This window comes from Saimiri boliviensis, chromosome 14 (assembly GCF_048565385.1).
Source record: "Saimiri boliviensis isolate mSaiBol1 chromosome 14, mSaiBol1.pri, whole genome shotgun sequence".
Classification (NCBI taxonomy): Eukaryota; Metazoa; Chordata; class Mammalia; order Primates; family Cebidae; genus Saimiri; species Saimiri boliviensis.
Window position 1 is genome coordinate 18,112,886 of NC_133462.1, and position 12,472 is coordinate 18,125,357.

Consider the following 12,472-nt stretch of genomic DNA (forward strand, 5'->3'; position numbering starts at 1 on the left):
CGTAAAAGCCCACTCTGTCCTCTCTGCTCCCTTCACCTTGGCCGGAAGTCACTCAGGTGGACGAACCCATCTTCTAGTTTCCCAGGGATACTCAGGACAGCCCCAGGCTCAGTGGACCTGAGCCCCTCTGCTCTGACCTCCCCCACCACGCTGAGCTGCAGCCCGTGTGCTCCAGGACAGGCCTAGCACTGGTTCCATCGGCTAACATCACCGCAGTGGTAAGACAGCTGCCCCTCATCAGCACAAGGGGACTTGGCCCTGGGGGCGGACATCTGACTGCTTGATGTCACCATGCCTCCCATCATGGCTGTCACATGCCCATGCTCCGAGGCTGCCATGGGGGCACCATGTGATGGGGCCAGGTGATCACATGGTAGACCCACTGCTGGACCAAAGGGACTCACGCTTGGGATGGGCAGGTGGGGGGGGAGGTCCCATGCGGAGAGGAGCTGGGATCAGGGTTGGGGGAAAGGACAGGCAAGAGAAAGGAGCAGGCGTAGGGGACAGGGGTTCAGAAGCCCCCATCCCCTTCCTGCCTGCCTGCCTGCCTGGCCTGCTCTGGGTTCCACAGCTCCTGACAGCTGGGGCGAGGGAAGACCCTCCAGCCCCCGTGGACCCGAGAGGTGGGCCTGGGGTCGGGAGGGGTGGAAGGACAGGTGACATCCAAGGCCAGACCTACCCACTTATCCAAATTGAGGGCCTGTGGGGGGCAGGGCAGAGAGAGGAAGAAGAGCAGATGGTAAGCGACCCCTGGGTCCTCTCCCCCATCCCTGCTACCCCGCCCACCCCCAGGTAGGGTCCTCACCTCCACGCCAGCCTCCACCGTGTTGGCCAGCATCTCCTGCAGGGCTCGCACGGACAGGGACTGCTCCAGGACGAAGCAACAGATGGCCAGATCGGGGGGCACATTCTGGGGCGGGTGGAGGAAGTGAATGAGGGGCCAGGAGACCCCTGAGTACCATTCCCTGCCACACTCCCTCCCCTAGTCTGAATGCCCACACTCCTGACCACAGCCCCACCCCACAAGAAAGCCCAGCCCTCTGCCACCCCCGTCAGACACACTGAATCTGCATCAACATCACCAAAATACCTCTTCTGTGCCTCCTCCCTCAGACACCTCAACCCTACCCAGACTCCATAGAAAATTCTCTAACCCTAACCCTCCCCCGTCAAGGAATCGTGTCCCACCTAATCTCATAGGAAGCCTCAGCCCCATGCCTCCCCGCTGAGACATGCTAACCCTGCTCCAAGGACAGGAAGCTCCTGTTCTGTGTCCTCCTCTGCTGAAGACCCCAAATCCTCCAAAGACCCCACATCCCTTCCCAAAGGAAGTCCCACCTCCTGCCTCCACCATCAGACAGTCCTAGCTCCTGCTTTTTCCTTCAAACACCTCTGAACTCTGCTTCAAACACACAGGAGGGCGCCCAACCTTAAATTTCCTCCTCAGTCCCCCACCCTCCGACTCCTAAACTCAAGACTCGGCTCCTCAGACCCCTCTCGCTCAGACTCTGAAACTTCTTCCCCCATCAGATTCCACATCCCCCTGCTCTGCCAGCCGTGACCCCCGTCGGATGCCCTAAGCCCTCTGCAACTGAGGCCCTGTCCCATCCTCCCCACGCCCCCACCATGGGATTCCATCCCCTAAAACGACCCGTAATGATTCAGTCTTGTTACTTACAAAAAAAATGAAAAAAAAAAAAAAAAAAAAAAAATCCCACCAGATGAGGTGGCTCATGCCTGTAATCCCAGCACTTTGGGAGGCCAAGGCGGTCAGATCACGAGGTCAGGAGTTCGAGACCAACCTGACTAACACGGTATAACCCCCGTCTCTACTAAAAATACAAAAATTGGGCTGGGCATGGTGGCTCACGCCTGTAATCCCAGCATTTTGGGAGGCCGAGGTGGGTGGATCACCTGACACCAGGAATTCAAAACCAGCCTAGCCAATATGGTAAAACCCCATCTCTAAAAATTGTTTTTAAAAACTGTAAAAAAAAATTTTAAAATAAAAATAAAATACAAAAATTAGCCAGATGCGGTGGCGGACACCTGTAATCCCAGCTACTCAGGAGTCTGAAGCAGGAGAATCGTTTGAATTCGGAAGGCAGAGGTTGCCGTGAACTGAGATTGCACCACTGCACTCCAGCATGGGGGACATAGCGAGACTCTGTCCCCCCAAAAATAACAATAAAAATAAAACACCTCAGACCCCTCCTCCTGGCACTCCAGGTCTTCTGCCTGGTCCCTCCCATCCCCCATCCCTCAGGCTCCCTGCCCCTCCCTCCTGAGACCCCTGTCCCCCAACCAGACCTTCTTCCGGACGGCCACTTCCCCTTAAACCTGAGGCTTGGCTGGGGGCAGTGGCTCACACCTGTAACCCCACCACTTTGGGAGGCTGAGGCAGGCAGATCACCTGAGGTCAGGAGTTTGAGACCAGCCTGGACAACATGGCGAAACCCTGTCTCTACCCAAGGTACAAAAGTTAGCCAGGTGTGGTGACAGGCGCCTGTCATCCCAGATACTCAGGAGGCAGAGGCAGGAGGATTGCTTGAATCGGGAGACGGAGGTTGTAGTGAGCCAAGATGGTGCCACTACACTCCAGCCTGGGTGACAAGAGTGAGATTCCACCTCAAAAACAAAACAAAACCAAAAAACCCCGAGGCTTTCTGCGTACTCAGCCACCTGCCAAGGAAAGTTCTGGATCAGGAGCCCCTGGCCTCACCTCCCACACCTCTGTGTACATAGGAAGCCCCTCCAACAGCCCGACCCCCTGCCCCGCCTTAGACCTCCACCCCTCCCCACCTCAGGTAGCCCCTCTTAGCCTTAGCCCCCCTCCCCACATTCTCTCCTGTCAGCACCCCCTTTCAGACGCCCAGAACCCTCTTCTTTGGACCCAAGATTCTCTGCCCCATCAGACCTCCAAGTCCCCGGCCCTCTCCCTGCTGCACAGACCTGGGCGTTGCTGGTGGGCTCCAGGAAGCACAGGCGGTTGCCAAAGCCCTCGGCGGCCAGGCAGAGCTTGAGATGCTCCTTGAGCACGGTGGCGCTGCACTGCAGGACCACCTCATCATCCTGCGGAACGGAGGGGCAGAGTCTGCAGGGGGTCCTGGCCGGGACACCGCAGACCACGGGCCCTGCCTCCCACCCTTGTCCTTATGAAAAAGACAGTGACTGACAATATCCACCCACACACGCCCTCTACCTGATCCTGGCGTCTCTATGAGATACAAGCCAGTGTCATCCCATTTATTTTATTTATTTATTTATTTATTTATTTTTGAGACCAAGTCTCACTCTGTTGCCCAGGCTGGAGTGCAGTGGCACGATCTCGGCTCACCGCAACCTCCATTTCCGGGTTCAACTGATTCTCCTGCCTCAGCCTACTGAGTAGCTGGGATGTAGGGCCCGCCACCATGCCTGACTAATGTTTGTATTTTTAGTAGAGACGGGGTTTCACCAAGTTCGTCAGGCTGGCCTCAAACTCCTGACTTTGTGGTCCGCCCACCTCGGCCTTCCAAAGTGCTGGGATTACAGGCGTGAGCCACCGTGCCCGGCCTATTTTATTACTTATTTCTTTATTTGATACAGTCTCCGTCACCCAGGCTGGAGTGCAATGTTGCAATCTTGGCTCACTGCAACCTCCACCTCCTGGGTTCAAGCGATTCTCCTGCCTCAGCCTCCCAAATAGAGGTGGAGTTACAAGCATGTGTCACCACACCTGGCTAATTTTTATGTTTTTAGTAGAGACAGGCTTTTGCCATGTTGGCCAGGGTGCTCTCAAACTCCTGACCTCAAATAATCATCTCATTGATTTTTGTTTTTTTTTTGTTTTGTTTTGTTTTGTTTTTGAGACGGAGTTTTGCTCTTGTTACCCAGGCTGGAGTGCAATGGCGCGATCGCGGCTCACCGCAACCTCCGCCTCATGGGTTCAGGCAATTCTCCTGCCTCAGCCTCCTGAGTAGCTGGGATTACAGGCACGCACCACCATGCCCAGCTAATTTTTTGTATTTTTAGTAGAGATGGGGTTTCACCATGTTGACCAGGATGGTCTCGATCTCTCGACCTCGTGATCCGCCCGCCTCGGCCTCCCAAAGTGCTGGGATTACAAGCTTGAGCCACCGCACCCGGCCTGATTTTTGTTTTTAAAGACAGGGTCTTGCTGTGTCGCCCAGGCTAAAGTGGTACAAATCACAGGTCACTGCAGCCTTGGCTTCCTAGACTCAAGCAATCCTGTTGCCTCAGCCTCCTGAGCAGCTGGGACTACAGGCATGAGCTGTTGTGCCTGGGGAAACTGAGACTCAAAGTGGGACATTGATGGTCCAAGGCCACACAGTTGGTAAAAGGAGGCGCTGGGATTGGAGCCTCAGTCCAGCTGGCTCCAGAGGGCTCCCAAGTGGGGTCTGCAAAGTAATCCATGGGAAGGTGGAAAATTGCTCAAGTAAAGATGCTTTTTTTTTTTTTTTTTTTTTTTTTTTTTTTTTTTTTTTGAGATGGAGTCTCACTCTGTAGTCTAGGCTAGAGTGCAGTGGTGAGATCTTGGCTCAGTGCAACCTCCACCTCCCGGGTCCCAGTTCAAGCAATTCTCCTGCCTCAGCCTCCTAAGTAGCTGGAATTACAGGCACCTGCCACCACGCCCAGCTAATTTTTGTATTTTTAGTAGAGACAGGGTTTCACCATGTTGGCCAGGCTGGTCGTGAACTCCTGACCTCGTGATCTACCCACCTCGGCCTCTGAAAGTGCTGGGATTACAAGCATGAGCCACTGCGCCCAACCATTAAGTTGTTTTTTTTTAAGCTCATCTTTAAATGCTCTTTTGTGTGTTGTTTTAATAACAGACAGCTATTTTATCTTTATTTATAGACTGCGTTCTAATGGCACCTGAATGCAACATGAGAGCCCGGGCTGGATCTGGGAAGTATCATAAAGGACAGTATTGAGGCCAGGCACCGTGGCTCACACCTGTAATCCCAGCACTTTGGGAGGCCAAGGCAGGTGGATCACTTGAGGTCAGGAGTTCAAAACCAGCCTGATCAACATGGTGAAACCCGTTTCTACTAAAAATACAAAAATTAGCCTGGTGTGGTGGTATGCACCTGTACTCCCAGCTACTCGGGAGGCTGAGGCAGGAGAATCATTTGAATCCAGGAGGCAGAGGTTGGAGTGAGCTGAGATCATGCTGCTGTACTTCAGCCTGGATGACAGAGCGGGACTCCATCTCAAAACCAAACAAACCATAGTAATCATACCACTTGAATTTGTTAAGCACTTTACTGGCTCCCAGGCCTTATGCTCTGGGCCTTTCACTCACTTAACAGACCCTGGTCGACCATCTGCTATGGGCCAGATGCTGTTCTGGGCACTGAATACAGAGCAGTGAACAAAGTTAATACAGTAAGTGAAGATCAAGATCCGTGCCCTGGCTGGATGTGGTCGTTCACACCTGTAATCTCAGCAGTTTGGGAGGCTGAGGCGGAAGGATTGCTTGAGTTCAGGAGTTTGAGACCAGCATGGGAAACATAATGAGATCCCCCCATCTCTAAAAAAATTAAAAATTAAAAAGAAAGAAAGAAAGAAAAAAGATCACTGCCCTCAGGGAACTTAAATCCTCCTGGTGGAGACAGGCAATAAACAGGTGAATTAATATGTAATGTTAATGTCAGTGATAGATGTTATGGAAAAAATAACCCAGGGTGATGTAAGAGAGTGGCTTTTGGGATGGGGATGAGATCAGCGAGGGAGTGAAGTGACAGCCTCTCCAAGGGGGTGACATTTGAGCTGAGCCTCGTCCAAATAACAAGAAGGAATCAGGCCTGCTCATCTCTTGGGGGAAGAGCGGGGAGTCTAGGCCAAGGTCTATGGCTGGTGGGTGCTGGGGAGTTGAGGAACAGCACAGGAGACAGAGCAGGATGGTGGCCGCAGTGGGGAGGGGCATGCAGGGAGGAGACGAGGTCAGAGGGATATTACAAACACCAACGTAATCCTGAAACCGGAGGCAGACTCACCTGATGTGAAACTTGCATGAGCTCTTGAATCTTTCTTTTCTTTCTTTTTTTATTTTTATTTTTTTTGGAGACAGTTTCACTCTGTTGCCCAGGCCAGAGTAGTGCAGTGGCGCAATCTCGACTCACTGCAACCTCCGCCTCCCAGGTCCAGGCGATTCTCCTGCCTCAGCCTCCCAACTAGCTGGGATTATAGCGTGCACCGCGATGCCCAGCTAACTTTTGTATTTTTAGTAGAGTGGGGTTTCACCATGCTGGCCAGTCTGCTCTCCATCTCCTGACCTCGTGATCCGCCCGCCTCAGCTTCCCAAAGTGTTATTAGTGCCTGGCACGTGAGTCACGGCACCTGGCCTTTTTTTTTAGAGACTGAGTCTCACTCTGTCTCCCAGGGTGGAGTGCAGTGGTGCAATCATAGCTCACTGCAGCCTCGGACTCCTGGGCTGAGTGATCCTCTCCGTTCAGCCTCCTGAGAAGTTATGACTGCAGGCTCAGGCCACCATGCCCAGCTAATTTAAAACACATATTTTTCTATTCTTGCTCCATTTTGTTTCACTTGGTTAAGTGTGATGGCCACAGCCCCACAAAGCTGATTTCATTTACCTTTGGTGGGTTTCTCAAGCCTGGGTAGGGTAGACACAGGATCTAGCTCGGTTGCCCCAGCTGGAGTGCCGTGGCACAATCATAGCTCACTGCAATCTCCACCTCCTAGGTTCAAGTGATCCTCCCACCTCAGCCTCCCGAGTAGCTGGGACTACAGGTGCACACTGCCACACCCGGCTAAAGTTTAGTATTTTTGGTAAGGACAAGGTCTCCTTATGTTGCCCAGGCTGTTCTTGAACTCCAGGCCTCAAGCAATCCTCCTGCTTCAGCCTCCCAATGCGAAGGGATGACAGGTGTGAGCCACGGGGTCTGGCTCTTGTATATATGCTTGTCCCCATTTTCCAGATGAGAAAACTGAGGCTCAGAGAGAAAAATAAAAGTCATTTGCCCCAAATTAGGAAGCAGACAAATGGCAAAGCCAGAATGCAAAGCAGAGACAAGGGGCCCAGGCATTACCATATTGAGTCTCAAACTTTTCCTGAATTAGAATGAAGGGAGGCTGGGTGCAGTGGCTCACGCTTGTAATCTGAGCACTTTGGGAAGCCAAGGTGGGTGGAGCACTTGAGGTCAGGAAATCAAGACCAGCCTGGCCAACATGGTGAAACCCCATCTTTGCTAAAAGTACAAAAATTAGCCAGGCATGGTGGCACATGCCTGAGGGAGGGAGGCTGAGGCAGGAGAATCACTTGAACCCAGGAGGTGGAGGTTACAGTGAGCTGAGATCACCACTGCACTCCAGCTTGGGCAACAGGGTAAGGCTCCATCTAAAAAAATAAAAATAAAAAATAAAAAAAAAGCTGTTACCAGGTGTGGTGACTCACACCTGTAATTCCAGCACTTTGGGAGGCCAAGGCGGGTGGATTACGAGGTCAAGAGTTTGAGACCAGCCTGGCAAATACGGTGAAACCCCATCTCTACTTAAAACACAAAAATTAGCCAGGCATGGTGGCGTGCACCTGTAGTCCCAGCTACTTGGAAGGCTGAGGCAGAATAATTGCTTGAAGCCCAGAGGCAGAGGTTGCAGTGAGCTGAGATCGTGCCACTGCACTCCAGCCTGGGCAACACAGCGAGACTGTAACAAAAACAAAAACAAAAACAAAAAAAAGGGAGTAAGTGGCTTCTGCAGCTTCCCTGCTGGCCCAGTCCCCCTCCACTGTCAAGAGCCTGATTTGGGGTCAGCAGGGAATTCGTACTGTTAACCAGCCCCCATGGGCTTCTAACTAGCTTTGAAAAGCCCCAGCCTGGGTAGGGGTAGAGGTCACCACCCACTCAAGAGAAATGAAGTCAGTTTGGGGGGCTGTAGCCATCATACCTAACCAAATGAAACAAAATGAAGAAAGAATAGAAAATAACAACGTGCTGTCATACTTCAGGGGCCATCTACATTTTATGAGACTTGTTTCAGTTAAAAATAGGTATGTGTGAATGGTCACAGGCCCTGTGATGTCCATAATAGCAAAAACTGGAAACAACTCAAATGTCCCTCAGCAGGTGAACTGATAAACACACCACACCACGGGGCGCGGTGGCTCAAGCCTGTAATCCCAGCACTTTGGGAGGCCGAGGCGGGTGGATCACGAGGTCAAGAGATCGAGACCATCCTGGTCAACATGGTGAAACCCCGTCTCTACTAAAAATACTAAAAAAAATTAGCTGGGCATAGTGGTGCGTGCCTGTAATCCCAGCTACCCAGGAGGCTGAGGCAGGAGAATTGCCTGAACCCAGGAGGCGGAGGTTGCGGTGAGCCAAGATCGCGCCATTGCACTCCAGCCTGGGTAACAAGAGCGAAACTCCGTCTCAAAAAAAAAAAACAACAAAAAACAAAACACAAAAAACACACCACAGCATGGTCGCACATGGAATTCTACTCAGCCACCAAAAGCCACGAACTCAATACACGCTACCTGGATGAATGTCAAAACTATTGTGCTCAGTAGGCCGGGCGTGGTGGCTCACGCCTGTAATTCCAGTACTTTAGGAGGCTGAGGTGGGTGGATCACAATGTCAGGAGATCAACACCTCCCAGGCCAACATGGTGAAACCCCATCGCTACTAAATTACAAAAAATTAGTCAGGCATGGTGGTGCGCGCCTATAGTCCCAGCTACTTGGGAGGCTGAGGCAGGGGAATCGCTTGAACCTGGGAGGCAAAGATTGCAGTGGGCCGAGATCACGCCACTGCACTCCAGCCTGGACGACAGAGCAAGACTTTGTCTCAACACCACCACCAAAAACAAGCAAACAAACAAAAACTTAACAAAAAATAAACAATATCTATCTATCTATCTATCTATCTATCTATCTATGTATATATATCTGCTGAGTAAAAGAAGGAAGAAGGTAGGGCATGGTGGCTCATGCCCGTAATCCCAAAACTTTGGGAGGCCAAGGCCAGAGGATTTCTAGAGCCTAGGAGTTCAAGATCAGCCTGGGCAATATAGTGAGACCTCACTTCTACAAAATATTTTACAAATTAGCCAAGCATGGTGCTGTGCACATGTAGTCCAGCTACTCGGGAGGCTGAGGTGGGAGGCTCACTGGAGCCTGGGAAGTGAAGGTTGCATTGAACCAAGACCACATCACTGCACTCCAGCCTGGGCAACAAAGCAAGACTCTTTAATAATAATAATAATAATAATAAGCCAAAAGACATATGAAAACTTAGAAGTGACTAACGTATAAGTTGGTGGAGAGGGTGGTTACTGAACAGAGCACAAGGGAACTTTTAGGTAAAGGAAACATTCTACACCTTGGTTTTGCTGGTGGTTACATGGGCATGTACAATTTGTCAAAACTCAGCGGGGTGTGGTGCCTCATGCCTGTAATCCCAGAGACATGGAGACAACTCCACTTTGGGAAGCCAAGGTGGGTGGATCACCTGAGGTCAGGAGTTCAAGACCAGCCTGACCAACATGGTGAAACCTAAACCACAAAAAATTCACCTGGCATGGTGGCGGGCGCCTATCATCCCAGCTACTCCGGAGGCTGAGGCAAGAGAATCGCTGGAACCTCAGGAGGCAGAGGTTGCAGTGAGCTGCAATCGCACCATTGCATTCCAGCCTGGGCAATAAGCTTTAAACTTTGTCTAAAAAAAAAACAAAAAACAAACAAACAAAAAACACCTTATTGAACACATAAAATGGGTAAAATTCATTGCAGATCAATTACACCTCAATAAAGTTAATTTTTAATCATGTCTATGCATGGGTGCATGTACTGAATTGTAAGACAGAATGTTTCCTATGGATCGAATGTAGTCCAAAAGGTTATTTATTTATTTATTTATTTATTTATTTTTTTGAGACATGTCTCACTCTGTCACCCAGGCCGGAGTGTGCAATGACATAATCTCAGCTCGCTGCAACCTCTGCCTCCCAGGTTCAAAGAATCCTCCCACCTCAGTCTCTCAAGTAGCTAGGATTACAGGCATGCACCACCATGCCTGACTAATTTTTTTTTTTTTTTTTTTTTTTTTTGGTATTTTTAGTAGAAACGGGGTTTCACCATGTTGGCCAGGCTGGTCTCAAACTCCCGACCTCAAGTGATCTGCCCGCCTCGGCCTCCCAATGTGCTGGGATTACAGGTGTAAGCCACTGTCCAGCCTCCAAAAAGTTTTGAAAAATCCACCACGACCTCAGTTAACACCAGAAAAACTGGCCCAGTTTGGGGCCGAGGGATTCCAGGGCCAAGGCTCTAGAACCTTAATACTGACTTTGGCAAGTCTGAGACCAGTTTTCCTCTGGTGTAGGCAAGGGGCTGGGCATCAGGGCATCCAGAGATGCCACTTCCTGGCCTTGACCTTGGGTGAGTGCGGGCCTTGGTTTCCCTCAAATCTCTCAGGGAGATAAAGATAGGACCCTACCTCAGAAGACAGGGCAGCGAGGATATAATTAGATGTCTCAGGAGGTGGAGGCCCAGGGCCCAGGGCCCGGCTTAGAGTGACAGCTCAAGGGCCGGTGGCCATGGCCACGGTCTTATTAGGGCTGGGGAGGGCCCAACCCATGGTGTCTGCTAAGGGACTGGGGCTGGGGAGAGAGTCTAGGCAGAAGCTAGGCCCCCTCCCAGCTGTCCCCATCCTTCACTACCAGCCCCAGCTGTTTGTTCCTCTCTCCCAGGAAACCGGACCCGGCTCGCCAGGGTCCTATTCTGGGGCCGGAATGCTGTGTCAGCATTTCCTGCGTGGCTCCAGGGCCCCGGGGGAGGGGCGGGGCTAGCGCCAGGTCAGCAGACCTAGCCCAGAGGAGAGGACGTCCCCTCCCATACTCATGGCCCCACACCCTGAGGAGCCACTGGGAGGGGAAGGTGGAAAGGACCAGGAGATGGCAGCCCCTCCTCACTCTGGTCCCCTCCCCATCCCCTGCCCAGGCCCCAGAAAAGCGGGCTAGCTATTCTGGGAGGGACACCTGTTGTTCCAATTCCCATCCCTGCCCCCAGCTGGGACTCAGAGATTCAGGGAGTGACCCAGCTAGAGAGACAGCAAAAATTAGAGAGCCTGAAGCCAAAGAGCAGAGACAGAGACAGGGAGACTGAGATGGAGGGAGAGACAGAGACATGGAGACAACACAAAGAGACAGATAGGGAGAGACACCACCCAAAGACCCTCCAACACCGTTAGCAACCATTGGGAGCAGCCCTCCCGCCCAAAACGAAGAAGGAAAGAAAGACCTAGTACCCAAGAGATCCCTCCCTCAGGAGATCCTCAAGGGCTAGGAATTGGAAGAAGCTGTGTCCTCCAGCCTACCCCAGCCCCCTTCCCAAGAATTTAAATAGGTCCAGTCTGGAGCAAAAAGGGAATTAGGGCTAAGGTGGGGGTGGGGAATGGCTAAATTAAGCCCAGGAATTAGAACCACCTTCCCCAAGTGCCTGCTTCCAGGATGGCGAGAGGGGGTGCTCTCTCAGGGGTCCTTCTTGTGGGGGACAAATCGCTTATATCAGAAGGGAGGGCAACCCAAAATCCCCCCTCCCCATTCCTGCTAATTCTCCGCAGTGAGAAAGGTGAAGGAGACTAAAAGACAGAGTGAGTCACTCAAAGTGACACAGGAAGAGACCTCGAATCTCAGAGGCCACCAGCAAGCCGGACAGCGACATTCAGAGACAGAAAGACCCTCAGACAGCCCCGAGAGACAGTTCCACAGACCCCCTAACCCAGAGATACGCACCGTTCGCAGGAACTGGACCTCGTCCTCGCCTTCTGCGTCACCCATGATGTCGAAGTCCGAGGGCCAGGGGCTGAGGTCAGGGAATAGAGGGAGGGGGCTGCGGGCTGGACGGGAGGGCTGGGGGCGGGCTGGGGTCGGAGACCTCTGGGGACGCCAGAGGCACCCGCGAGGTAGATGGAACTGGGAGGCGGACACGCGTGCTGGACAGAGATGGGACGAGGGCCCCGCCCCCGCCCCCCATTGGACCAGGATGCTCAGGCCACGCCCCTTCGCTGGAGCCCCGCCCACATGCCCCATATCTTGACTGGAGGTTTGCCTGGCCGCCTGAGGCGGGGTGGGAGAGGGAGTGTCTAGCTTCGCTCTCTCCACCCTCACGGTAAGTAACTTGCCATCATTCTCCCATTTTATAGAGGGCAGACTGAGGCTCTGAGTAGGGAAGCCCTTGCAAGATATCACTCAGCAGAGCAGGGATGTGCACCAGGTCGCTTGACTTTAAAAAGCAGCATAGTGATTAAGAACAAGGACTCCGGCCAAGCGTGGTGGCTCACCCCTTTACCCGGCGCGGTGACTCACGCCTGTAATCCCAGTATTTTGGGAGGCCGAGGCGGGCGGATCACGGGGTCAGGAGTTCGAGACCAGCCTGACCAACATGGTGAAACCCCGTCTCTACTAAAAATACAAAAAATTAGCCGGCCGTGGTGGCACGCGCCTGTAG

The 12,472-nt window shown here is 52.3% G+C and overlaps 1 protein-coding gene across 5 annotated transcripts in view; it reads right to left on the reverse strand.

The window, feature by feature from the left end:
• RYR1 (ryanodine receptor 1) overlaps positions 1-11,955 on the reverse strand; it is a 160,021-nt gene extending 148,066 nt beyond the window's left edge. For all 5 annotated transcript variants that reach the window (XM_039465527.2, XM_039465526.2, XM_039465523.2 and 2 more), the window contains exons 1-3: positions 11,758-11,955; positions 2,953-3,072; positions 806-910 (exon numbers count right to left, since the gene is read on the reverse strand). In XM_039465527.2, the coding sequence (XP_039321461.2) occupies positions 806-910; positions 2,953-3,072; positions 11,758-11,802 (270 nt within the window). In that variant the 5' untranslated portion in view covers positions 11,803-11,955. The remainder of the gene's footprint in view (positions 1-805; positions 911-2,952; positions 3,073-11,757) is intronic.
• Positions 11,956-12,472: the final 517 nt, after the last annotated feature.